Source organism: Manis pentadactyla, chromosome 11 (assembly GCF_030020395.1).
Source record: "Manis pentadactyla isolate mManPen7 chromosome 11, mManPen7.hap1, whole genome shotgun sequence".
NCBI classification, from domain to species: Eukaryota; Metazoa; Chordata; class Mammalia; order Pholidota; family Manidae; genus Manis; species Manis pentadactyla.
In genome coordinates this window covers 67914864-67939746 of record NC_080029.1, presented here as the reverse complement: position 1 = coordinate 67939746, position 24883 = coordinate 67914864, and the positions used below count along the sequence as shown (strand labels likewise).

Genomic DNA, 24883 nt, shown 5'->3' with positions numbered 1-24883 from the left:
CAAACCAGTTTATTAACAAAACAGGCTATTTTTTAAGAAGTTCCAGTGATAAAAATCTCAGATAATTAAAGTTGTCTTCAATTTTACATACCATCCTTCCAAAAGTATTAAAATTATTTAAATACTTAAGATATTCACCATTTCTGTGGAGATTATCTTCACTGTTTTATATATATATATATGTTTCATTTTTTCAAATTATTTTTTCAAACAGAATTATATATATATATATATATATATATATATATATATATATATAATTGAGTCTTCTGTCACTGAACCAAAGTTCTCTAAGCTCACAGACACAGAAGATACCATTAAAACAAAAGGAAATTTTGGTGTTTATGGTTTAACAGTGTAAAAATAAAACAAAATTTTCCAACTTAATTGACTATTTAAAAAAGTTAATAAGGAAATATGCAGAAATTATTTTTATGAGGGTGCAACAATTAACTTTCCCTGGTGTTTATGTGGGTATTTTCCTGCCACATTCACATAAATTTATCACTAAAACATTTTTAAGAATGTGAGAAAAAATAATTTGAACAAAATGCCTTATAGTCAATAAAAAATAAAAATAAGCAAAATCCAAGGTCACACATTATAACCTTGTATCTACTAATTAGATTGCTTATATAATTATCGAATTTCACTATGGCTATTAGAATATTAGTAAATTTATAGGAACTATTACTCATCTATATATCCCTAACAGAATGCCAGAGAGCGAGATGGTTAAGACTTAATGGAAATATGGGATGTTATACACTCTTTAGCTCTATTTTATAGTAATTTCTAACTTCTTAGAAATGCTTAAGAAACTCTACTTCTGGATGGAAGGATGCAATATGTGAAGTACTGCATTTTCTAAAGTAATTATAATGGGGAGACTTAAGTACTATTTGAGGATTTTTTCCCCTTACAATGAAATGACTGTAAACAAATTCTCTAATAAATGAAAAACTGCCAACAGGACATCTATCAGTTAAGTTCAACATGAAAGAAAATAAACATTCTCCTTTCTTACAAAATAGCTCACCTTTATAACTTTTCCACTTGTATCACCACCATTGACTTGGTTTCTGGTATTAAAATTCTGCAACATGTTAATTCCTCTTCAACTTGTAAAGCAAGGGGTGGGGTTTTTTTAAAGAAGAATCTTCTGTTAACGTATTATTCAGATTAATCTTTCTTTTGACTTTATTCGAATCAAAGCTTTCATTCTAATGAATTACTGCACTAGATCCCTAATTGGTTTTCCTACCTCCCAGCTCAGCCTTCAAATTTGATTACTACAACTAAATTAATTTTCCAAAATTATCACATTTATTTTATCACCTCTTATTCAGAAACCATAAACCTTGGTGTTTATGTGGGTATTTTCCTGCCACATTCACATAAATTTATCACTAATAAATCAACCCCAATTTTTCTCAAAAATGTAGGCACTTCAAGACTCTTTGGATCAAGGCTAACTAAAAGTTTGTACTTAACCTTGCATGTGATCAGACCCTATTTTTCCTATCCGGTCTCATCTTTCAATGCTCCACAATATAAATTTCCCTAATTTTCAAGCAAAGCAATTTCCCTATAGTATCAATGTTCACCAAGATTATTTCTACTAAATTTTGTAGTTTCTATACTCACCTATTCCTCAGAACGGTGAGAATACTTCCTACACACATGTGTATGTATCCTATCCTCAAACATGCACCTTGGCTTAGCACATTCTTCCAAACTAGTTCCATCTCCTCTGTGAAGCCTTTGTTGATCTTTCCCTGCTCACTCTTATTATACTTGCATGTACCATAAAATTTGACTTTATTTGATACTGCCTTATAAATGATAACTAATGTCAAACATAATAAAGACGAGAAAAAGTTTTGTTATTACAAATAACATGAAGTCATAATTTCCTGAACACATGGCCTGGGAGATGGAAGGAAAGTAGGAGACAGCATTGAAGTTATTTTTTAAATTGAGGACCCCAAATAACATAATTATTATTACTTTTTGTTGTGCATACTATAGCCAAACATTAGTCTCTGTGTGGCATAATGACAAGTTTAAGAAAAGATGGAATATCCCCGCTTTAACTCCAATTTCCCAAAAACTGCTAAAAGATTAGAACAGATTTATTACCACATATAACCGTCTTACCTAGTGCCTATTTTGTAGAGCATCTTTCAACTACAAATTTAATGTGTCTTCATACTCTAAATCTCCCCAATATCTTAAACACCGTAAATGTAACAATATGCAACTTCAAATAAAAAATTTAAAGTCTGGTTAGCAATGAGAAAATTATAATGGTATTAGTACATATTTAATATTCAATATATAATACTGGCATAGTTGAAGAATCATTAAGCATTAACTAAATAAAAACTCATTCTCAATTACTGCTGGCCTCTACAGAATAAATACATTTTCTAATTTTAAGAGCAAGAAAAACTTTTTTTTACTACTATGAACTATAATTCAACCCACCTGCATATTAACCATGACTACCAAGGCTATACAAATGCACAATCCTCTAAACAGATTACAGGACAACAAAAAACATACTAATTATGTTACATGTAAGCCAAATTATCAGCTGACCACTGTTGTGTTTTTAAATCCACACTTACTCACAAACACACATACTCATAATAAATTAAATTTACCCTTCTGTGTGCTCTATATAATTATCAGTAAAACAGCACTCTAACTGAATCTAACATTTTCCATTTCTCACTTCCGCTTTGCTAACCAACCTTATCTTACTTATATTTGGAAGGGAAAGCAACTATTAGCAGGCAATCTGAAAAAGACAAATTTATTTTAGAATAAGGATTTAGTTATGTCGTATTTGCTAGATTTATTCCATTTTCTATCATTCTAATTAAAATAAACCTTCACATGACAATTATTATCTTAAAAAAATGACATCACAAGGAAAGACAACTAGTTCAACTGCAGAATGATTCTGAAGTTTAAGAAAGTGCAATACACTGATTGAAAGCACATCAATCTGATCCTTTCTGATCAGAAAAAAAAATACCTAAATTAAGGTATTTTCGGGGGGAGAAAAAGAAAGAAAGAAATGAGTTGAAGAATGCTCTGTTTGAAAAGTGTGAAATTAAAGTCAGAGACATAAAACAAGTACATCTCTTAAATGAAAATAAAATCACTTTGCAAAAACTTAGTTTTTGCCACTGATTTGATGCAGGAGATAAAATACTGAACTATTTTATGGGCTCTTTGAATTTATACCCTCTCCTAAATAAAAGCAGCTTAATCATCACAGTTATTTTATAGTGTGTGCCCAGGTATTTTTAAAAGCCTGCTAAAAGTTATTGCTACAAATCCATCATTTTTCCTTAAATATATCAACATGCCTAATTTATAGGTATTTGGACTTAAGCCATACTTCACAAACATATTACATTTCCCTGTGATTGAAAAGTTAAAAGATTCTCTTTTCAGATGTATTGATAATCAAGTCAGAGGATATATAGCAATTCTGTAACACCATTAAGAGAAAGAAGAGGAATGACAAATAAATCATATTCTAACATGGAAAAGACAGGAAAGTTAGGGTGAGAATATTTAGGAAAACATTCTCAGAATGTGAATCTTTGAAATGGGGAAAGCCTACAAATATTCTGAAGAAGTACTCATTCTGATGAAATAATCAAACTTTAATAAGCCTCAACTCATGTGCACAAAACAGTATAGGAGTAGCAATAAGCCATAAGAATAAGAGCTCAAGGAAAACATATTAAATTGACAACTTAAACTTTCCATGTTGAAAAACTGAAACAGAGAAGTATCAAAATGTTCAAAGATTTTTAACTCCCCTCGTATTCTAAAAGTTCCAGATTTCAAATTCTCCACACTTACTTCAGATGCTATATGATTTTTATTGGATTTCAACATAAGATTAATTTAGAACTTCCCCTTCACTACTTTCCTCAATTACAGAAAGCTTAGAAATTATTAAAAAACAAAAGCAAAAAACCCCCAAGTTTTAGGTTAGATAATAGTATTCTATGACTTAATTTCCTGATTTTCATCATTGTACTGTAGGCATGTTCTTAAGAGATTGTCTTCGTGGTAAGGTAACATACACTAACATATTTAAGGAGCAACCTGTGTCTACAACCTACTGATTTTTCTGAAATAATAAATGTATATATTTATAGAGAGAAAAGGATAAAGAAAATGTGGTGAAATGTAAAAATTTGGGGAATCTGGATGAAAAGTGCATGGAATTCTTTGTACTATTCTTGTAAGTTTTTCCTTAAGTGTGAAATTCTGTCAAAATAAAAAGTTTAAAGGAAAAGGAAGATTAACCATTTTAAAGCTGAGACCAAAATACCTATAGCAAACCTCTTTAGCTTCAGGGTCTTTACTTCTATAAGTATTAATCAATAAAGTACTCTTAAGTATATCTCACTTAGCAAGAAATTATGAACTGTATCTACAATCTTTTAAGTCATTTTCTTTTGCCTCAGGTGATAAAAAAGAAGGTAGAGTGCAGTAAACAAAGAAGACAGATAAATGTTACTGTACTGTCTTAGCTCTTTCCACTTAAGAGTCAAATCACAGTTGAGTCTTTGTAAAGTTAAAATGTTGACACTTTTTTCATTCCATTAAAAAAAGGGGGGGAAGTATTTAGAATGCATTACATGTGCTGATTTCATATGTTAAAGTCAGCAAATAATTTTCTTCCCTCAAAGAAGTTGTAAAAAAAAAATCTGTAGAAGCTTAGGGCTATGATCCAATCCATGTGATTCGTTCACATTTTGGAATAAAGGGGGGAAAAAAATCAAAGGCTACAGTTTGTGAATCATTTCAACTTGTGCAAAGCTACATCTGGGAAAATATCAGAATAAAAAAATCAACAAGACTGTAAGAACACTAAGATAATTCATGAATTATCTTTTCATGATGGTTATCTTCATACTAGTATGTTGATATACCTGAATTAAGACCATTAAAAGTTTATGATCCATCTATTAACAATTTTTAAAAATTTCCTTAAGTTTTATCTTCATGGCAGGGATTCAGAGCCAATATTTTCATACTGAACTCTATATTCAAGAACAAGAAATTTTTACTTATCTAAATTCAGAAAGAAGTATAAAAGGAAACATATTATCTTCTAATTATTCCTGAGACACTGTTGGAAACCTCATCTTTACATCTATGTGCATAGATAACCTTAAAGACATTGATGCTTACAAAAACATTAAAAATGAGGAACAATCTAAAAGTTTAACAATGGAGGCTAGGCTAGGTTAAATCCACAACATGCAATACTATGTAACCACTAAAATTGTATTTTATTGAGATGACTATGAAACATTAAATAAAAATCAGTTAAAAACAATATAATGATATTCTTGTTGAAAAATTTAAAAGGTGGTTTAAAAGACACTTAGAAAAAGTTGGAAGGATATATGCCAAATAGTAACCTCTAAGTGGTAGAACTGCAGGTGATTTTTACTTTTTTCTTTGTTTCTACATACTTCTTATATTGTATGAATAACTAGCATTTGTTATTTTTATAGTTACATAGACAAAGTATTTTTTGAAGAAAATAGCACAAAGCCACATTAAAGTGGCCAGCTAAGTGATACGGTACCATCTAAATTATAAAACAGTACTGAGACATGAGAGCCTCAAGGCCTGGCACCCAGGTTGCCAGCCCCTGATTTAATCAGAGCAGTTCCCTTTGTCCCATTTCACATATTAGGTTCTCCAGTATTTTGTTTGCCAACAGCGCAATTTTGTTAAAAAAAAAAATTGAAAACATGTTTTACAGAGGAATGATTGACATAAAATGATGTTTCCTATGAACTATTAGCTAGGCAGGCAAATAACAAAACTATCCATACATATTAAAGAAAATTAATTACATTAAGATGTCATGGGGACTTTTAATTTTAATTTCAGTTTATCTGTTCCTAATATTTCTTAACCAGATTTAGAAAAATTTAAAGCCTACAACTAAAAAAACCTTAAGCTGACATATTCTATTTTTAAACCTCGTAAAGGTATAGATCTAATCATATTCTAAAAGGGAAAAAACTGGTATTTCATATTGTAAATCAAAGCAACACTTTCTAAAGAAACCTTCAGCAGACAGGTCAGTTTATGAAAAACATACATAAAATAAGTAACCTAATTTAAAAATAAACCGCTTTATTTAATTAAAAACAGACCTGAATCTTAAAATTCTAATGTCAATATGACTATATTAAAAGAGCCAATCATGCAAAAGTATGTTCATACTCAACATGCATGAATTATATACCTAAATTATGTTAGGGTTGAACATAACCCCTGCCCAGCACTAAACATTTTTAAATACAAGGGGCAGCAGTTCACCGCACAGTCTGAAACTTCTTATAGAATAGTTTGTCTTTTTATTCACATGCAGTAACATAAATTAGCAAAAAGTTATAAATTACATAACAAGTAAAGTCCCCAGAACTCCACTTATTAACCTCCACATTAAACCTTTCAAAAAATGCTTTGCTGAAGGAAACACACCCTTTTCCATTACACTTGCCATTTTATGTTATTTGTCCATAAAAGGAATGAGAGAATGCCTTTATGGTTTTTGCCTTTGTCATCCACTGTTTTCTCCCCTGATACTGTCAAAAAAGTTAGACTAGTAGCAATCAATGACCAATTCAAAATAAAGTTTTCCAAAACTAAGTTTTAAGTTTTTTCATTTAATATTCATAGGTCTAAAGATGTTTTCCATGTGACTGTTTTTAAGTTTAATTCACAAGATGAAATTAATTACTTCTTTGAAAGGTGCTGTAACTAAATATATACTTTTACAGTACACTGGTCAGGATACAACATAGTGAAGAATATATACTAAGGCACCAAAAGACACTCAGCTATTCACCAAACTAACCTACTGCCACTGACGACCTATTCTGTGGCTTTCCTCTACCAGGAAAGTACTATCCAAAGGTAATTTTTTTGCTGCTCTTGTGCTTGCATTAAAACCAGAAAGCAGAAACTATATGAAAAGAACTTTCCTAATCACTATATTTCATGATTCCCAAACTAAGAAATGTAACCTGGATATGAGTTGGTTATACTTACAGTACTCTATGTATGAAAAATAGAGCAATTCATACTTTCTCCCTTTTGAAAAAATTTCTATTTTACTTCCAAGGCCAATATTCCTTAAATTTTGTAAATAACCAAAAAAAAAAAGACCCTGAAATCTTTCCTTCATCCTAATCCTTATATTTGAAACAATTTTTCACTTGATCAATAACAGATCCTAAATTATATTCAGATAAATTTCAGTTACACGGCAGACAAAGTTTAAAGTTAGTTGCCCCTTTATGAAACAAAAAAAAAAAACACACAAAAAACAGAACTGGAGAATTTTTCTTTCTTAAAAATTGGTATACAAAAATTATAATAGAAGCTGCACTTATTCTTTACCCCTTTCTTCCCCTTTTGCTCCTTCTTGTACTGTTCCTTCAGTTTACTTATTAGTCCCTGGGCTACATCCCAAACCTCAGTAGTTGGGGAGAGGTCATCTTTATCTACATTCAGCATATTATTAATAGAAAAAAAAATCAGCAGTTGGCAATGCAAGCTATTAGCAGTTAACTGTTATAGCTTTACTTTCATCATAGCAAAAATGTACTAACAGCATATACTCAAATTACTTTAAAGGTGCAGTCTCAGTTTTGGTACTCACAACTCATTCTAAATGCCCATCTCAAAAATTTCTAAACATTTAATACAAATAACAGTTAAATGACGCGTCTTTTCCATGAATTACAAATTTGAAGGTTTTCTTCTTTCAATAACTAATTGTCTCTCAATGAACTGACATTAGAAGTCTAATGTTATAAAGAATTGTGGATAAAATGAGAGTTCCTGTGGCCAGGATGCTCACCTGGCCCTGGTTGACTAGCTCACTGCACACCTGTGGGCAATACATGGCTGCTGACTCTATAAAGAGCTCCACCCAGTGCTCTGGGCACGGCATGGTGGCAGGGCTGCAAGGCTGCAGGACAGCAGAGTAGAGGCTGGAGTGGTGGCAGCACCGAGGACAGAGGCCCAGAGGACGGCTGTGTGGGACGACTGTGCAGAGAGGCCTAGAGGACAGCTATGTGGGACGACTGTGTGGGATGGCTGTGCAGGCAGAGAGGCCAGAGGCAGAGACTGGCTTGCTGCATGCAGACTCACTCTGAGGGAATGGGATTCTAGTGACTGAGCTGCCACCTGGAAATAAAGTTGGGTATAACCCTTTCACCCCAAGAACGTTTTGTTGTCATTTTCTTTGGTCACATTGAATCCATAGTGAACTTGCCTGGGGTTGAAACCCATTGGCAAGACAATTGGCAAAAGTTGGCAGGGTCCATTGTTGACCAAGGAAAAAGAGAAGCTGCCCTTATGGGAGGGGTGCTTCAGCAGGCTGCCCCTGTGAATGGGGAGACAGTGGATTGTCCCCAGTGGATATGTGCTCTGAGGTGGCTTGCTTCCTAGAGGACTGGGCCCCACCCCAGGACTGGAGGCAAGTGGAGGTGACACCTGATGCAGTAGAGGTGGCCCTTGGTATGGTAAGGAGATCCTTTGAGAAACAGAGTGCCCGTGAGGCAGCAGGGACTGTGGGTTGGCTGCTTCTCACAGTATTAATAAGGTCTACAGAGGAAACCCAAGAAATGGCGGCACGAGAACGCGAGCTGCAAACCTCTGTGGATTCCCTGAGGAGGGAAATGGCCTTGATGCAGGAGGAGGCAGCATGAGAGCACCGGCAGCAACATGCCATTGGAGACAGGACAGTAGTGCTGCCAGGTGTTCTGAAGGAGGAAGAAGCCATCAAAGAAAGAGACGAACTCCTGAGGGAAGCACAGGCAGAGGGGGCACGAGAATGTCAGCTGCGAAGCATTGAGCTGAAGGTAAGAAAGCTGCTGAAGACTGAGCTGGCATTGTTGCGAGGCACTGCAGCAGAGGAGGCACTTGGGGAAGTGGAGAGAAAGGTGCCATCAGCCCTAGAAATGGGAGCTGGGGAAGGATGAAGGGGTGGTGCCGGAGGCACTGGCCCCTCCTGTACTGAAAGCATGCCCAGTGGTTGTAAAGAAAATAAAGACCCAGCAGCTGCAAGTTCCCCAAGGAGAGGAGCAGCCCCCTCCCCAAGTCGGAGAGCACGCCCCTAAACTCAGGCTGAGCCGGTGGCTGTGGGACTTAGGGGTGGATGGAATTGTTCTGTCGGGTTCAGAAATGGGAAAGCTGTCTTCCCTGACAGTGCAGCCTCCCTTGAGGCAGCGATTACAAAATGCGAGGTGACACGTACAGTAACTGAAGCAACAAGAACCCAGAAAGAAATAAGACCTGTTACTCACAGGAGGAATTTGAGGGGCCTCGTAAGGGTTACGAGGATCCAGATGTGGGTTGATTTGATATGGGCAGGAGCAGATGGAAGGAAATTAGACAGGAAGCCAAATAGGATCTTACTGGAGCTATGGCAAAAACTGAAACCAGAGCAGCCATTCCAGCCATTAAGACCAAAGAGGCAGAGGTCAGAGACAGAGCCACGAGTCTGGCCTGTGTGTCTGCAAGACCTTTTGCTGGAGAACAATGTTTGAGCTTCCTTGCACGGGGACCATTACAGAGGACTAAGGGCACTTAGATTGAGAGGAGAGAATCCTGGAGGGGTGGAGTGTGGATAAAATGAGAGTTCCTGTGGCCAGGATTCTCACCTGGCTGTGGTTGACTAGCTCACTGCACACCTGTGGACACTACATGGCTATGGCACGGTGGCAGGGCTGCAAGGCTGCAGGAGAGCAGAGCAGAGGCTGGAGTGGTGGCAGCGCCGAGGACAGAGGCCCAGAGGATGGCTGTGCGGGACGGCTGTGCAGAGAGACCCAGAGGATGGCTTTGCAGACAGAGGGGCCCAGAGGCAGAGACTGGCTTGCTGCATACAGACACACTCTGAGAGAGTGGGATTCTAGTGACTAACCTGCTACCTGGAAGTAAAGTTGGGTATAACCCTTTCACCCCTGTCATTTTCTTTGGTCACATTGAATCCATAGTGAACTTGCCTGGGGCTGAAACCGATTGGCAAGACAAGAATAGATCGCTGCATCTTTATAAAAATGTTAATAAAAAATTATTCAGCCAGCAACAGGAAGGCAAATGAACAAATTACATGCAAACTACTCATAAAAGTGCAAGCTGGAAAGGTCAGTGCCATTTTATTGATGAAAATATTCATGCACTTTCTGTCACACTGGTTATGCATGCACAGGATAACTACTAACGGAGAGGCATTCTAGTCCAATATAATACATAGGTAATAGTTCCAAAATACAATGTCTCAAATAATCCATACAAAGCATTCAAAAATCCCACCTCTGCCCCCACCCCACCCAAACAGTTCAACATATCTTTACCTTCTTCCATTGGTCTACAACTAAGATTAGCAAAAACAAAAAACAAAAAAACAAAACTCAAATTTCACTGAAGAATTTTTTTAGAGATAATTTTTTTAGGGTAAGATAAAAGCAGTGACAAGCTTAGAGAAATTAAAACATACATCGGTGTACATCTGCTAAAGATGATACTTTAACTTTTTTAGCTGAATAAACAAATCCCTATCTGTTTTAAGTAAATACTTGTGCCAGGAAAAAATTTACTCTAGAGGAAAAACAACATTAAAAAAAAAAGAATAATAAAAATAAGTCTATTAGAATTATTTTAAGTTTTAAGGATTTTTCATTCTCTTGCTAAGTTTTTTTTGTTAACTGAGCTTGTTCAGTTTATTAAAAACAATTAGCAAGATATTAGCAACATCTGACCTACTCATACTTAAGAGACTTGTTTAGTTTTGAAACAGCTATGTTATTAGGAAGTTTAACATTCTGTTACAGAGTAACAACCAGGAATTTATATAACCACGTTATTAAGTAAAAACTGTACCAAAACACACAGGCTAGTCCATCAGTAAGACTGAGAGTAATTGTGGGATTTTAGGGAAAACATACTTGTTAAATTTTTGAAAACTCATATTCTGGCCCACAGGTCTTATAGTTTCCCTAGGCCATAGGCCTTTTTTCCCTTACAGACTGCTGTATGTAGTAAACAGAAGAAATTCTCATATTTGAATGGCACAGAAAAATTTATTTACTGTACCTTGAGTCTTTCATACTATAATTGTCATCTTTCTCTCTTATGTATATATATAATTGGGATCTTAGGTAGTACTCAGTATGTAAAAAGCTAAATCATAGCTTTAAGTTAATTTGGTGATTTGAATTATTTGAAACTATGTTGCTCAAGACCGAAATTTACATATAAAATTATTTGTCAAATATGCAAAGTGTAATATGGTAGTAATACTGATGATTTAAAGATAAAATTCACTTTCACATACTCTAGTCATGAAGTTTACTGCAAACTACGCAGTATTAGGAGTCGTTCCATCCACCTATTGAATACTGTGAGAAAAAAAATATGATCTAAGGAATTAATCACTTGCAGTCATCTTAAAGCTCACAATTGTTACTTTAAAAGTGACTGTTTAAAGCGACACAAACTGACACATTTAAACCTCACAGGAACAACATAACAACCTAAGTGGTAGAATCAGTAGGTAACTAGGACAGAAAAATGCAGTAAGATATCTTAGCCAGTTTCTTAAAACACCTTTGTAGAAAAAAATAAAGCTGCGAATAGCTCTAACTAAAGTAGCAAAGGGTAGTGGGGTAAAAAAGCAAAGGAATTAAAAAGAGTAAGTTTGAGGGAAAAAAACAAGTATCACTTGTAAGATACCCCCAAGTGTAGAAAATCAAAGGTAAACTTAGGCAGCACAAAGAACATGCTGGGGAGTGCATATGTACACAAATGATGTCCTGATTCTGAAACTTGCCTGCTAAGTAACAGCAGATCTGATATTGCCTATAAGAAATAGTTAAGAGCAAGAGGGAAGAGGCAGTATAATCTTCTACAGATTAATTCTGTTTTTAAAAATTTTAGGGGTGGGGGGAATACCAAGAAATGGGGTTGAATCACTTATGGGAATTTTTCTGTTTAAAAGAAAATACAGATATGCACAAAAAAATTGACCGTTGACAACTCAAAACCACAAAAACATAAAAATCTATTATGGCAGAGGAATTATAGAGTTCTACCTAAGGTAGCATAAATGTAACTAACTGTATTCAAATATTCAGTACTTTAATTATTTGCTCTATTTAAATACAAACACTCGGGCTTTTTGCATTCTGTCGTCCTACAAATTCCCACAGATCAGTTTCAAAGTGTAGGAGAAAAAAACTGAACATCCTTAAAATGCCTGCTGTCCATGGAATAGCAAAATTAGAAGTGCCTACTAATATTTTTTATTATGACAAGAACTAAAAAACTACTAAAGTTAAACTGAGACTACCTAACATAGATGACAGAAGCAAAACAGAACTTCAGTGTTTTCTAAAAAGCAGTGGTTACATAGTATAAAAGAATTCAAAATTAAAGGTATTCTGAGCAGACTGCTAGTATACAAAATAACAAAGTAACATACAGATCATCCAAAGTGAGTACTGGGATGTTTCATTAGGACAGACTGTTTATTTTTTTAAATCTGTGTCTTTTTTTTTTTAAGTCTCTAATTTTTTTTAAATTTCCTTCAATTCTGGAGCACACTCAACTGCTGTTGTTTCTGATACAGCAGGTTAGTCTTTTTACTTCGGTGGCATACTCCCTCATGACATTTTCTCACACAGGATTACTAAGTCTCTGATTCTTGTGTGTCTGAAATACATATTTTTACATTTATTTTGGTATCATTATCTACAATTACATGAGTAACATTATGTTTACTGGACTCCCCCTATCAAGTTCCCCACTACATAACCCATTACAGTCAATGTTCATCAGTGTAGTAAGGTGCTATAAGAATCACTACTTGTCTTCTGTGTGTTGTACAGCCCTCCCTGTGCACCCCCCCTACAATATGTCTGCTAATAGTAATGCCCCCTTTTCTCCCCTTATCCCTCCCTTCCCACCCATCCTCCCCAGTCCCTTTCCCTTTGGTAACTGTTAGTCCATTCTTGGGTTCTGTGAGTCTGCTGCTGTTTTGTTCCTTCAGTTTTTTTCTTTGTTCTTATACTCCACATTAATCTGTGTCTTTTATCCATGAATTTGTACCTGAAAACCACTACCTTCCCATTTGCAAGTAAATTCAAATTTTAAGTAAATGAGTTAAATATAGTATGTTTGTATATCCATCCTCTTTGTTTTGGAAAAACCACGTATGATGCCTCTTGAATAGAAATGATAAATTCAGGAACACTGCGTAGAACTTTTGATGGTTTTCGTTTAAGGAAAGAAACTACTTGAACCATTTGTTTCTTAGAGTCCTTTTCCTTCTCAAGAATTTAAAATGCTTTTAAGATGTTTCAGTCTCCCCTGGAAAGGAGAGACTTTGTCAGTTACTTCCACTTACACAGAGATTCAGGTCACTCTCAGATGTTAATAAACAAAGGTAAATAAAGTTATAACAGCTGTTACTCACTAATTAGGTCTTGTCTTGAAACTCAAAAGTCTTTTGAACAGAAGGTCCAATCAACTGCACATAATATGGTACTTTTATTAAAGAAATAATGTCATTATATAAGTTAACTTCCTGAAATTTTTGTACCATCTTTTGACTAACAACCAGCAATTTAAGGCAAAGAAAATAGGAATATCGATGCATGCCAATATTCAGCTATACAGATGTTTAAAAACTGCTTTTGATGTTTTTTTAAAAATGAAAATAATCTGTGCATCAGTATAGCCCTGGTTAAATAATGGAACTGACAGAATATCATGGAGCTATTAAAAACAATGTTGCAGAACAACAACATAGTAAGTGAAAAGCGTGGGTTATAAGTCACACAGTAAAGAAACAGACATTTATATATAAATGTTAATAATGGTTCTTTCTACAAAGAGCATTATAGGTGACTTTCAGTTTTCTTCTTCACATGTACCTGTGGGTTCTAAACCCCCTAAAAAATACATGAATTATAAAATAATTATATATACTTATATAATTACAAAATAATCTGGAAAAAACAATACTTTAGAAATCATTGGGAAAAAAATAAGGTATTTCTAACATTGGATTACACAAAGAAGCTAAAAGAAAACTGATACCACCACTTCTCTTGAGCAAGGCTAATTCTTAAGAAGGGTAAACTTCTAGAACATAGCCATTTTCAAAATAATAGTACATTCAAAACCAAGAGAGTAATTGTAGAATTTTTTTCATATTTTCAATTAATGTGCCTCTTCTCTTTCAACTTAGAAAAGAAGTGAAGGTCTGAAAACAATGCTTGAAAAGGATGAACAATGAGAAAGCTGGTACCAAAATTCAAGTATTTTAACTACTTGATTTGTATCATGATAGTCAACAAATATATTATTAGGTTTTTGTCTCTTCTGCAATTAGCAATATTCAGTTTCAATACATAAGTAAGGCATTTTTTAAATCGAAGTGTGTTTCCTATCACCAAAGTAGTTATAAAAATACTAGTGATAATTCTTCTAACTCAGGAACTTTGGCATTCGTGTGAGATACACATTAAGGTATTTAGTAACCTTCTCCAATAGACCTTTGTAAACACAATTTGAGTTCTAGCTACCAGATAACATGCTGGTATCAAAAGATGATTGAACGAACATATTAAATAGGAACAACAAACTGGACTTCAGCTATTATCTTGAAGTATTTTTTACACTTTACTTTCTAACAGGATTTTAAACCTTGTATAACTAGAACTGTGTTGTGTTTTCTCCCTTTTAGTTATGGCTGGATTATTAGCATTACATGTCACTTCCAAAGGGTAGGCCCTAACATTTACACACCTAATATTATAAAGTTTAATACCTTCATCAAATCTTGTTCAAAAGAGACCTCTAATTCAGGATCAGTAGTGTTATTACTTCCTAGAAGTAAGTCAGATAACACCATATAAGCACACTGAAAGAGTTAAGTTTTTGAAACCTTGATTCATTACCAAATTAAATAATGGTAATGTTTAAAAGCGCATACATGCTTTTTTTTTTTTTAATCTGCTAAAAGGAAAGGAACTGCATTTCTAAATTGACTAAATGTTTCAACTTTAAATCAGGACAAATTTCAAAAATCAAAATCTGCCAAAAGCCATATATTAAATAGTTTAGTTCCCAAATCTAAGTAAATTGGTGCAAAATATCCTGAAACTATTCAGTACCATCTTCCCTAGTCTTGTTTAACTGCCACCATACACTGATATACACACATTCTATATATATTATTTAATAGTAATATATCTTTAAGAGCGAGATGTTACTCCGCCCCATATTTCATTATCATCTTACCCCATTCTGTGCCATCCCCTGAACTCCTTGCTTCTCCAGCTCCTTCACCATCTTCAGCAGTCACTAAAAAGTCAAATTCTTTCAGTGCTTCTTCAGTATCAGGATCATCAGTAAGGTCAGCAGCTAAACCTTCATTACCTATCTGTAAATGGAACATAAAGGACTCCTTTAAGATTCAGGAGATTAATAATGCTCAGTTTAAGTTTTCACAAATTACCTTTACATTTGCACTGCCATTTTTAAATTACTTAGATAAAAATTTTGATTTTCCATCTAATTCACTGATCCCAAATTACACCCAATGGTTCTCAACAGTACTATATGAAGACTTATAAGAAGTGATGCAAATAATGTGGTAATAAGAATAAATTGCTGATCAAGAATAGTTAAGTTCTTTAATAGTAACAGAGTCACAGTTACCCCCTATTAGAGACCCATTTACTCACTCATATTCTGATACATTGTGCTAAATTGACTTCACTTACTGAGAAATGCATTTGTAGTCGGTAACTCATAGGGATATGAGCGCAGCTAGTAAGACGACAGTAACTAATGTCAACAGCTGTGGTAATTATAATAGTGCTTTACCTCCCAGAAGGAAAAAAAAAAAGGAAGGATCAAAATCTCAATTCATCCATGTTACCCAAGTAAGTATGTTACACATAGGAAATGAGGCAGGAAGAAGCTTTTGAGAAACACTAGTATTTTTCCCACATTACTATAGTATCACAAAGAACAACAACTGAACCTGTCCACTTTTTAATTTTTTTAAGTATGTGAAATATTGCACACTATGATTAATTTATAAATTAATCATCTAATATATTTTTGTTTTTACAGCTAACCCACATTATCACTAGAACAGATATACCTGTTTCTTAGGTTATGAGCAAAAATAAGTTTTTATTAATTCTTAACAAAGAATGAGAATGTTGATTATATACATTTACAGCCAGTTTACTGCCTCACCTAGTGTGGGAGTATCCCCACTGCAGCTTCAGTTAATTAATCACCTGTTTGCTATTAATAAAGAAACAGACTTCAGCAGTGATTCTTAACTGGCAGGTGTATTTTTTTAAGTTTCAAACCAGTGGATCAGTCCTATAAAAAGACCTTTTCTTAAAACAACAGAACAGACCCTTTCTTGCCATTTAGTGAATACTACAGCAATTAATAACTCCTATGTATGGGTAGCTCAGTAAGAACTGACTATATAATACTTACAAGTCACATAAATAAATAAAAAATGATCTCTCTCAATTTAACTTGGCTATCTCCAAAATTTCTATTCCAATACATGAGTATATATATTTTAGCTAATAAGAATAAAAAATCAAGTTCCTACTTTGTGTTTATTCATCCGATGTTTGTCTTTTCCTTCTGGGATGCCTTCAATCATGTCGTTTTCCTCTTCTTCATCACTGTCATCAGCATTTTCTAAGAAATTGAATGTCTCCAGAACATCACCAGAGGACCTGTAAGAGAAAAAAAGGATAAATCCAAATATTCCAATGGTTAATCCTAATATTTATTTCTGGGTCCTATTTTGAAACAATACTTGAAGGTAGTACAGAGAGATTCAAATGATAAATGTACCATGTACTGCCTAAGTGTTTTACCCAAGAAAAGAATGTTTGAAAGAATTTATGTTCTACAATTAAAGTTGACTATTCTTTTAAGTTTATCCATCCAGTGTCTGCTGCCCAAAATATTTTAATTAGTTACTGTATCAAAATAAAACCCCATAGCATTAGACACTCAAGCGTGCTATTTCTCAAAATCAAGCCATCATAAGCAAGCAGCTTACACGTAGCATTTCTTATTGCTTTACAACTACAGCTTGGCCCATGTATTTAACCTAAAACCAAAGTTTATTAGGCTGTCCAGATTTAAAGTTATGGTAAAATAGATATAGAAGATTCCAATCCATTTTACAAATTTTCTTACCTAGAAAATGGAGTCCTTAATACACTAACAAAATACTTTCAAGTCTTTCAGAACCACTCATTTAATAGATAATAGCAATAATCTTTTATCTACTTAAAAAGTTGTTTTTTAAACTATAACTGAATTCCTCTTCTATATACAAAAAATGTTTTCAATTAGTTGTTTAAATGTCCAACAACAGAGGTAGCAACAAAACAGTTGAAATTCCAGTTGAAAAGACTTTCACAATGTAAGTCTCTGTTCTTTCACTAACTAGATGCCTGAATTTGGACAAGTCACTTAAACCTTTTGGCCTCACTTTACCTGTACACTGTTCAGGCTGAACCAAATGACCTCTGGCAACAAAAATAACAATAATCTGAAGTTTAGGATTTTTTTTCTTCCCTGATTGGTTCTACCAGTCCAAATTGAGGACCTAATACAATTCAGATTATTTTTAATAGCATTTTAACATGGCACAGTGTTCTACAGGGTCCACTATACTCTGCCTAATCTAGTGCATTGTTTAAAGACCTGTATAAAAACTGCGTGTAGAGACAGTGTTTCCAAATGCCAATCAGTAAAAAAATAAACAAAAAACTACCACAGTAACAAAATACACACATTTTGGCTCAATATTTATAATATAATATGTCAATGTTTGGGGATTAAATGAAAAGGAAATTATTTGATAAAATGGACACAAAAACAGAAAATACTTAAGACATGAGCATTTTGTTTTGAACTTTGTTTTGATAAATGAAGTATTGCTATTGCTTGGATAATACTGTATTTCTGTCTCTGAAGTGAGAGTTCATGTTTTAGGTTTTTAAAATGCTATTTGCATATAGCAATATATGTGCATGGCTTCAAAAGTCAAACAGAGCAGAATCCATAAAAGAAAAGAACAAATGAACCAGATTTCCCCAAATTAAAAACATTTGCTCTTTGAAAGAAACTGGTAAGATAAAGAGAAGCCTACAGAATAGCAGAAAATATTTGCAAGTCACAAATTTGATGAAGGACTTGTGTCCAAAACATATAAAGAACATTTAATGGAGATACTATTCAAATAGACATTATACCAAAAGATACGTGGATGGCACAGATTCTCAACATTATTAGTCCTTGGGAAAATGAAACTTATAGTAACCACTGACTGTGAGGAGTCTGAGACTTTACCCTACTTGTCTGCTTACATGTTGTTTCTTTTTAACATTCATGTTGATGTTCATGAGGATCTTTTAAAATTAATTTTATAGTGTAATTAGGGGGAATCCTTTTAATCTAGAAACATACTTAAAAATACACTCAGTAAATACATTCCAGAAAATTTGCTTACATTACTTACATATTTCTTATGTTAGTTTAATATTTTCAACACCATTTTACCTACTCTCTCTTTCTGAAACTCCTAGTCAGATTTTGATCCTCCTGGAACTGAGTTTTCCTCTTTTTCAGTCCTTTCTTTTTTTCTTTTCTCTTTTTTTGAGAGAGGCCTTCAGCCTTATTTTCCAAGTTTTACATGGAAATTATTTCTATCATACTTAATTTCTATTAGTTTTTTATCTCTACTGAACCTTTTAAAAATAAAATGTTTTGTTGATGTATTACCTTCTGTCAGTTCTTCCACAAGAGTATTACAGTTCAAAGTTTTCTGATCCCTGTTTTCTGAGTTTTTTTTGTTTGGTTCCTCTCATCTCCAATTTTCTCTATTAGTCTTTCCTTAAATGTCCACATTTAGGAGTGAGGCACCAAAATGGTAACAGGATTTTTGTATGCAGGGGTGTGGCTTGTCAAGCAGCTGGTTTCACTTTTGTATGATAGGACAGAGGCCCAGCCATATCACTAGTGGATCCCAACTGTCAGTATCATTAGGTCTTTTCTACTAATGTCATCAATTTCAGCAACCTGCCTGGAAGTGATGTAAGACCAGCTGCCAACATCCCAGAAATCAAAGAGCAGAAAAAAAATCGGATCTCACTGCTCAGCTGGAGATTTTCAGATAATCCTCCTGTTATCAGTATAGTAACCTTCCCTATAGCTGCCTGATTTCTTAAGAAGTCAGAAATCACTGATTCAACTTCACCATATAATATACCACTATTCTTCAGGATAGGGGAATGGTGTACAACTACAAGGAAAGGATTCAAGATTCTGTCTCTTACATAAACTTTAAACCAGTTCTCTATTCATAGCCCCCTTTAAACCTGACCCTAAGGAATTAGAGGTACCTAATACCTCTAATTCCTTAACTTTTGGAGCTCTACTGGCATTTTGGGACTTGAATTAGCTTGTTCCTTTTCTTCTTCCTATTGCTGTTAAATATATTAAGATTTAAGCTCTGTTGACATTCCTCCATTTTCTTTCCAACTTCCAAAATTGTTAAATTCTTCCTATATGGTGGACAGTAAGTATATCCTATCATTCATTCTATATATTCAATGTTTTTGTCCTTATGTGTTAATGCACATTAAAAATTCTGTCATTTTTTAACACACATAATGTAGGGGTGTAGCAGGGAAGGCAGTACAGTACAAAGACAAGTAGTGACTCTATAGCATCTTACGATGCTGATGGACAGTGACTGCAATGGGGTGTAGGGGGGACTTGATAATATGGGTGAATGTTGTAACCACAATGTTGCTCGTATGAAACCTTAATAAGTTTGTACATCAATGATACCTTACCAAAAAAGTCTTTGTCATTTTAACAGACGTTCCAGAAGGCATACAAGTAAAATATGCCTTTAATTCACCATGCTTAAGTGGAAGTCTCCATCTATGTATTTTACCCTTTTTTTCTTTGCCAACTATTTATTATCCTCATCTAAAAAGGCAATCAACAGAATTTTTAAAATTAATATATCCAGCTGAAGGGAAAATAAAATGAAGCCAAGGCTAAGGTTAGTAAGTAAAAGACTAGGAGTCAGTGCACTGATGGGGGCAAGAGGGAGGGGACAGACATTTGGCAAGATTCCAAACAGTAAAAATGAGAAAAGAGAGCAACTACTGGAAGTTCAAAAGTAAATCAGACCAGTTACTAAAAGAAGCACAGCTTTTCCCTGTTACAAGATCTAAGCGAATGCTGTCCCACAAAGAACCCTTATAAAGTGGATGCTTTGTGATGTGATACACCATGCACCCCCAACCTCCCCTAACACTAAACCAAGAAATACAACAGTGACATTCACTTAGCAGAATGTAGTGAATATTACGCTTGTGGAGGTTGCATTTCAAATGGATACACAGTATGTCATCACAGCTAACACTATGTGCCAGACAATGTTCCAAATGCTTTACATTAATTCATTTCTTCTTCACATCAGCCCTATCATAATTTTACAAATGAGGAAACTGAGGCACCAGAAGGTAAGGTACTTTGCCCAAAGTCACAGCTAGTAAGTGGTGAGGTCAGGATTCAAACAAACCCAGTCAGTCTGTTTCAGAACTCACATTCTAAACCATTAAGCACACTGCCTCTTAATCTGAAATTTACCATTCCTCTACTGTTGAACATTAAGGCTATTTCTTATTTTTTTACTATTAAAAATAAGAACACGATAAACATCTTTTTGCTGAAGTATCTGTTATAACATGTTAGATCATTCTTCTTATTCCTAGGGGCTTTCAAAGGCCCTGATAATAGCTAAACCATACACACATGTAATACTGCAGACTCCAAATATATAAATATATCAAGAGGGAAATTAGTCTTGATTAAAAACAACTACTGCTTAGAAGTCTACATACGGATAAATGGATAAAAAAATACGTGGTGTGTATATACACACACACATACACATACATACAAAAGAATATTATTCAGCCATAATAAAAAAGGAAACCATGTCTTACAGTACAATGATGAATCTTCAGATAATCACTATGCTTCCTCAAATCCAGAGTATGAAGAACAAGGGCTTTATTAGATATCAAATTGTTTTTATTAAAGAGATGTTATTTCTCAGGAATAAAAACTCTAAACTGAAGATTTAGGTTAACCTTAAAGTTTTAAATAATTGCATAAAGTCATAAAATATATTCAAGGTATGAAATAATGCTGGTTTACAAACTACGTATTATTAATTTGTTAAGTGCTATACGAACTCAATGAACTCATTTGGGTTGTTTCCATTTTCTTTTCTTTGTCATTCTAACCTGTTATTCAAGGTAATGTGTAGTGTAAAAAATGAAAAAACTTCTACCTGCCTGGCTCATTGCATTTATCAAGTCTGTATTAACCAAAAGTATATCTGATAGGCAGAAAACAAATGTTGATGAGGATGTAGAGAAACCAGAACTCCTGGAAACTTTTGGTGGGAATGTAAAATAGTTCAGCCACTTTTGAAAAGAGTTAGGAAGTTCCTCAAAATGGTAAACACAGAATTACAATAAGACTCAGCAGTTCCATTCCTAGGTATATACCCAAGAGGACCAAAAACATAAGCCCACACTTACAAACCAATGTTCAAAGTAGCATTATTTATTCCAAATGTGGAATCAACGCATGTGCCCATCAACTAGACAATGTATGGACAAACAAAATGTGGTATATCCATAAAACAGAGTACTATTTGGCAATAAAAAGGAATAAAATATTGACACATGCTGTAACATGGATGAACCTTAGAAATATTCTGCAAAGTGAAAAGAAGCCACTCACAAAATAACCATTTATGTGAAATATCCACAATAAGTAAGTCTACAGACAAAGAAAGTAGATTAGTAGTTGCCTAAGGCTGGGGGTAGGAGGAATGTAGGGGAGAATGGGCTAACAGGAGCAAATGAGTACAGGGCTTTTTGGGGTAATTAAAAATTTCAAAACTTTGATTGTGGTGACTGTGTGAACAACTCTGGGAAGTATTGTAAAAAACATTAAACTATATACTTTAAATGGGTAAAATGTGTGATATGTTAACTGTATCTCAATAAAGATATTATATTAAAAAGGTGTTATCTGGTAACTTTCTGAACCCAAACACAATGTAAAGCCTTGTTTCACATTAGTGTCTAACCATTCCTGTTCTAGTTAGAGAGTAGCATTATAGTTTATTGAAAACACTCTAGCAAAAATTAAAAACTCAGGATGTTAAAATAGGTCTGAACTACATGAAATCACCCTCAAATTTTAGTTTTGCACTTGTTTCAGAATTATGGCCATTCTCATGGCAAAACTTTAGATTAAAAACCTCCTAAATAGAAATTTTATTTGTCCATGGTACCATTTAGGGAGGAAAAAACACCTTTAAATTTGAACTCTACCTGCTTTAAAAATTGTGAACAATAGTAACAAAAGAGATTAATAATACTCATTATATAAACAGTGTTATCCTACAATTACAGATCATACCTTTTAATTTCTTGTCCTTTTTGCTTAGGAGATTCACCTCCATTCAGGATCTGTTCTAAATTCTTTGTTTCTACTGATCCATTTGGTTCTGAATTGGATAGTCCAAGTAATGACCTTACCCGCTGAGACCGTACATCTAATATTGTATCTGTATAACCTACTTCCTGAAGATATCTATAAAACAAAATTTTAAATATTAAATCTCACATACTGTTAACACCTACATACTTAAAATCTTATCACAGGATTTCAGAAACCTATGATCCTATAAAATATACTCTTCCTTTGCCTCAATAAGTTTCTTCTCGAAAGACTAGTTTCAGTTCTATGAGAACAAGGCTAACTATAAACTGAAAATTTAATTAAGAAAGCATACAGTGTGACTAACACTAATTAAAAGCTAATTATCCTGAAACCTAAAAAGCCCTAGAAAAGCTTAAAAAGCTTTTAGGAGTCAATCATATGTATTAAAAGAAAAATCCAGAAAGTGGTAAAGAAAAGTAAAAATAAACCTCAAAACAGGGGCATGCTATGTTTAAACCTGGGTTCTTAGTGAGAGGTTGAGGACAGGTTTATTCTCCTTCTAGGATCTAAGATTTCATGGCATTCCTATCATCCTGAGATCTTCAAACTTTCTGTATATCTAAACCAGGGTCCTTAATCTAAGATCCAGGATGAGACAGGAAAAGAAAAAAGGGACCGTATTATGACATACATGTAGATAATGGGTAATACATGGCTTTGTGTGACAAAGTAAAGAATTTCTTCCTCAAGTATTTGGTAAGCTAGGGAAGAGTGCTAACAAAGGAGCCTTATATACTGCTGACCAAAGAACAAAACATTTTTAGGTGAAAGCCACTGAAGACAGGGAAACTGGTTAGGACACAAACTCAGCAAGAAGTCAAACTGGAAAAGAAGAAAAAAGAGTGAGAAAAATAAGCAAGATACAATCTTAGCGACTCGGTGCACAAATAAATATGGCATCAGAAATGAAGAAGACATAAGTATTTTGGAAATTCTCCAGGTTTCTAACTTGGATGGTTGGATGGTGGTTCTGTTCAATGAAACGAAGAATAAGGGGTTAGAATCCATTTTATAGGGTATCTATCAGATAATCATATGATGTCTATAAAAGTCACAATGTTTATTAGGCATAATGATAAGAAAGGTCAAAAGCCCAAAAGAGATTGGACTGGGTATATAAATCTGGAAGTCATTAGTGTTTGGTGGATTTGAAGCCATGGATTTAAATGAAGTTACCCAGAGAGAAAGAATAAGAAAGCAAGCCTGGGGAGACAGACATTTAAAGGGCTAGACGAATGAAGAGAAACTCAAAGAAAATTAAAATAAAATCCTTGAGAAATGAAGGAGAAAGGGTGATAGCAGAGAATGGTATCATGGAAGTAAGAAAAAAGAGTTTCAAAAAGGAATGAATGGTTAAAGGAATAAATGGGTAATGTCAAGTATTTCCAAAAGATAAGTATGAACCAAAAAGGCTTCTCAAATATGTTTGTGATAGTAGCCTCAGTGGAACATCAAAATGGAAAAAGATTATAGACAGTTGAGAAATAACAAGGAAGTCTATAGAGAAAAACTACAGTGATAGGATTAGGCATTTATGAGAGAAATACTACACAACTGATCTCACTACAGCAGTTATACTCCTAAAAACTACAATCCTCTTTTGCAGGGAACAACTCCCGCCACATTCTTAACCATGTGATCTGAAGGAGCAACAAAGATCTTGCACAATCCAGATGAAAACAACTGACTCAGGCAGTTACTTGATCAAGTCAAGCCAGTTCTAATCAACAGAAATTATTCTGACAAAAATAGGGGGCTCCCCTGCCATGTGAAGAAAGGATTTTCAGTAGAAAAGAATAAAAATGATATACAAAAGAGAGAACCATATGCTGGGTGTTGCCAGTTCCTGAGAAGTCCAGCTCACCCTTCTGACACTATTATTCTGCACTGCCCTCAATTCTGCTAGCTACCCCAGCATCCTTCCAAACAATAATCTGTTCTAAAACTTATCCGTTTTAGTCATTAGGAGTTCAGTTTGATAAATACCTCTGTGAATGGAACATCAGGAACTGAGGTGATGAATATGAGGTTTAAATACAGTTACAGAGAGGAAAGCAGTTAAAGGAGCTCTTACTTTACAGCTTTCATATTTCCAGTGAAGTAGAACCTGAGGTGCTCTAATGACAGTAAGAGAGAATGG

At 34.2% G+C, this 24883-nt stretch overlaps 1 protein-coding gene across 3 annotated transcripts in view; it reads right to left on the bottom strand.

The window, feature by feature from the left end:
- Positions 1 to 24883, bottom strand: part of STRN3 (striatin 3) — a 98799-nt gene that overhangs the window by 25789 nt on the left and 48127 nt on the right. For 2 of the 3 annotated variants that reach the window (XM_036881246.2, XM_036881247.2), the window contains exons 5-7: positions 22660 to 22833; positions 16727 to 16856; positions 15382 to 15523 (exon numbers count right to left, since the gene is read on the bottom strand). In XM_036881246.2, the coding sequence (XP_036737141.1) occupies positions 15382 to 15523; positions 16727 to 16856; positions 22660 to 22833 (446 nt within the window). Of the gene's footprint in view, positions 1 to 7456; positions 7572 to 15381; positions 15524 to 16726; positions 16857 to 22659; positions 22834 to 24883 lie in introns of all 3 variants that reach the window. The other variant, XM_057488518.1, reaches the window with a different exon arrangement.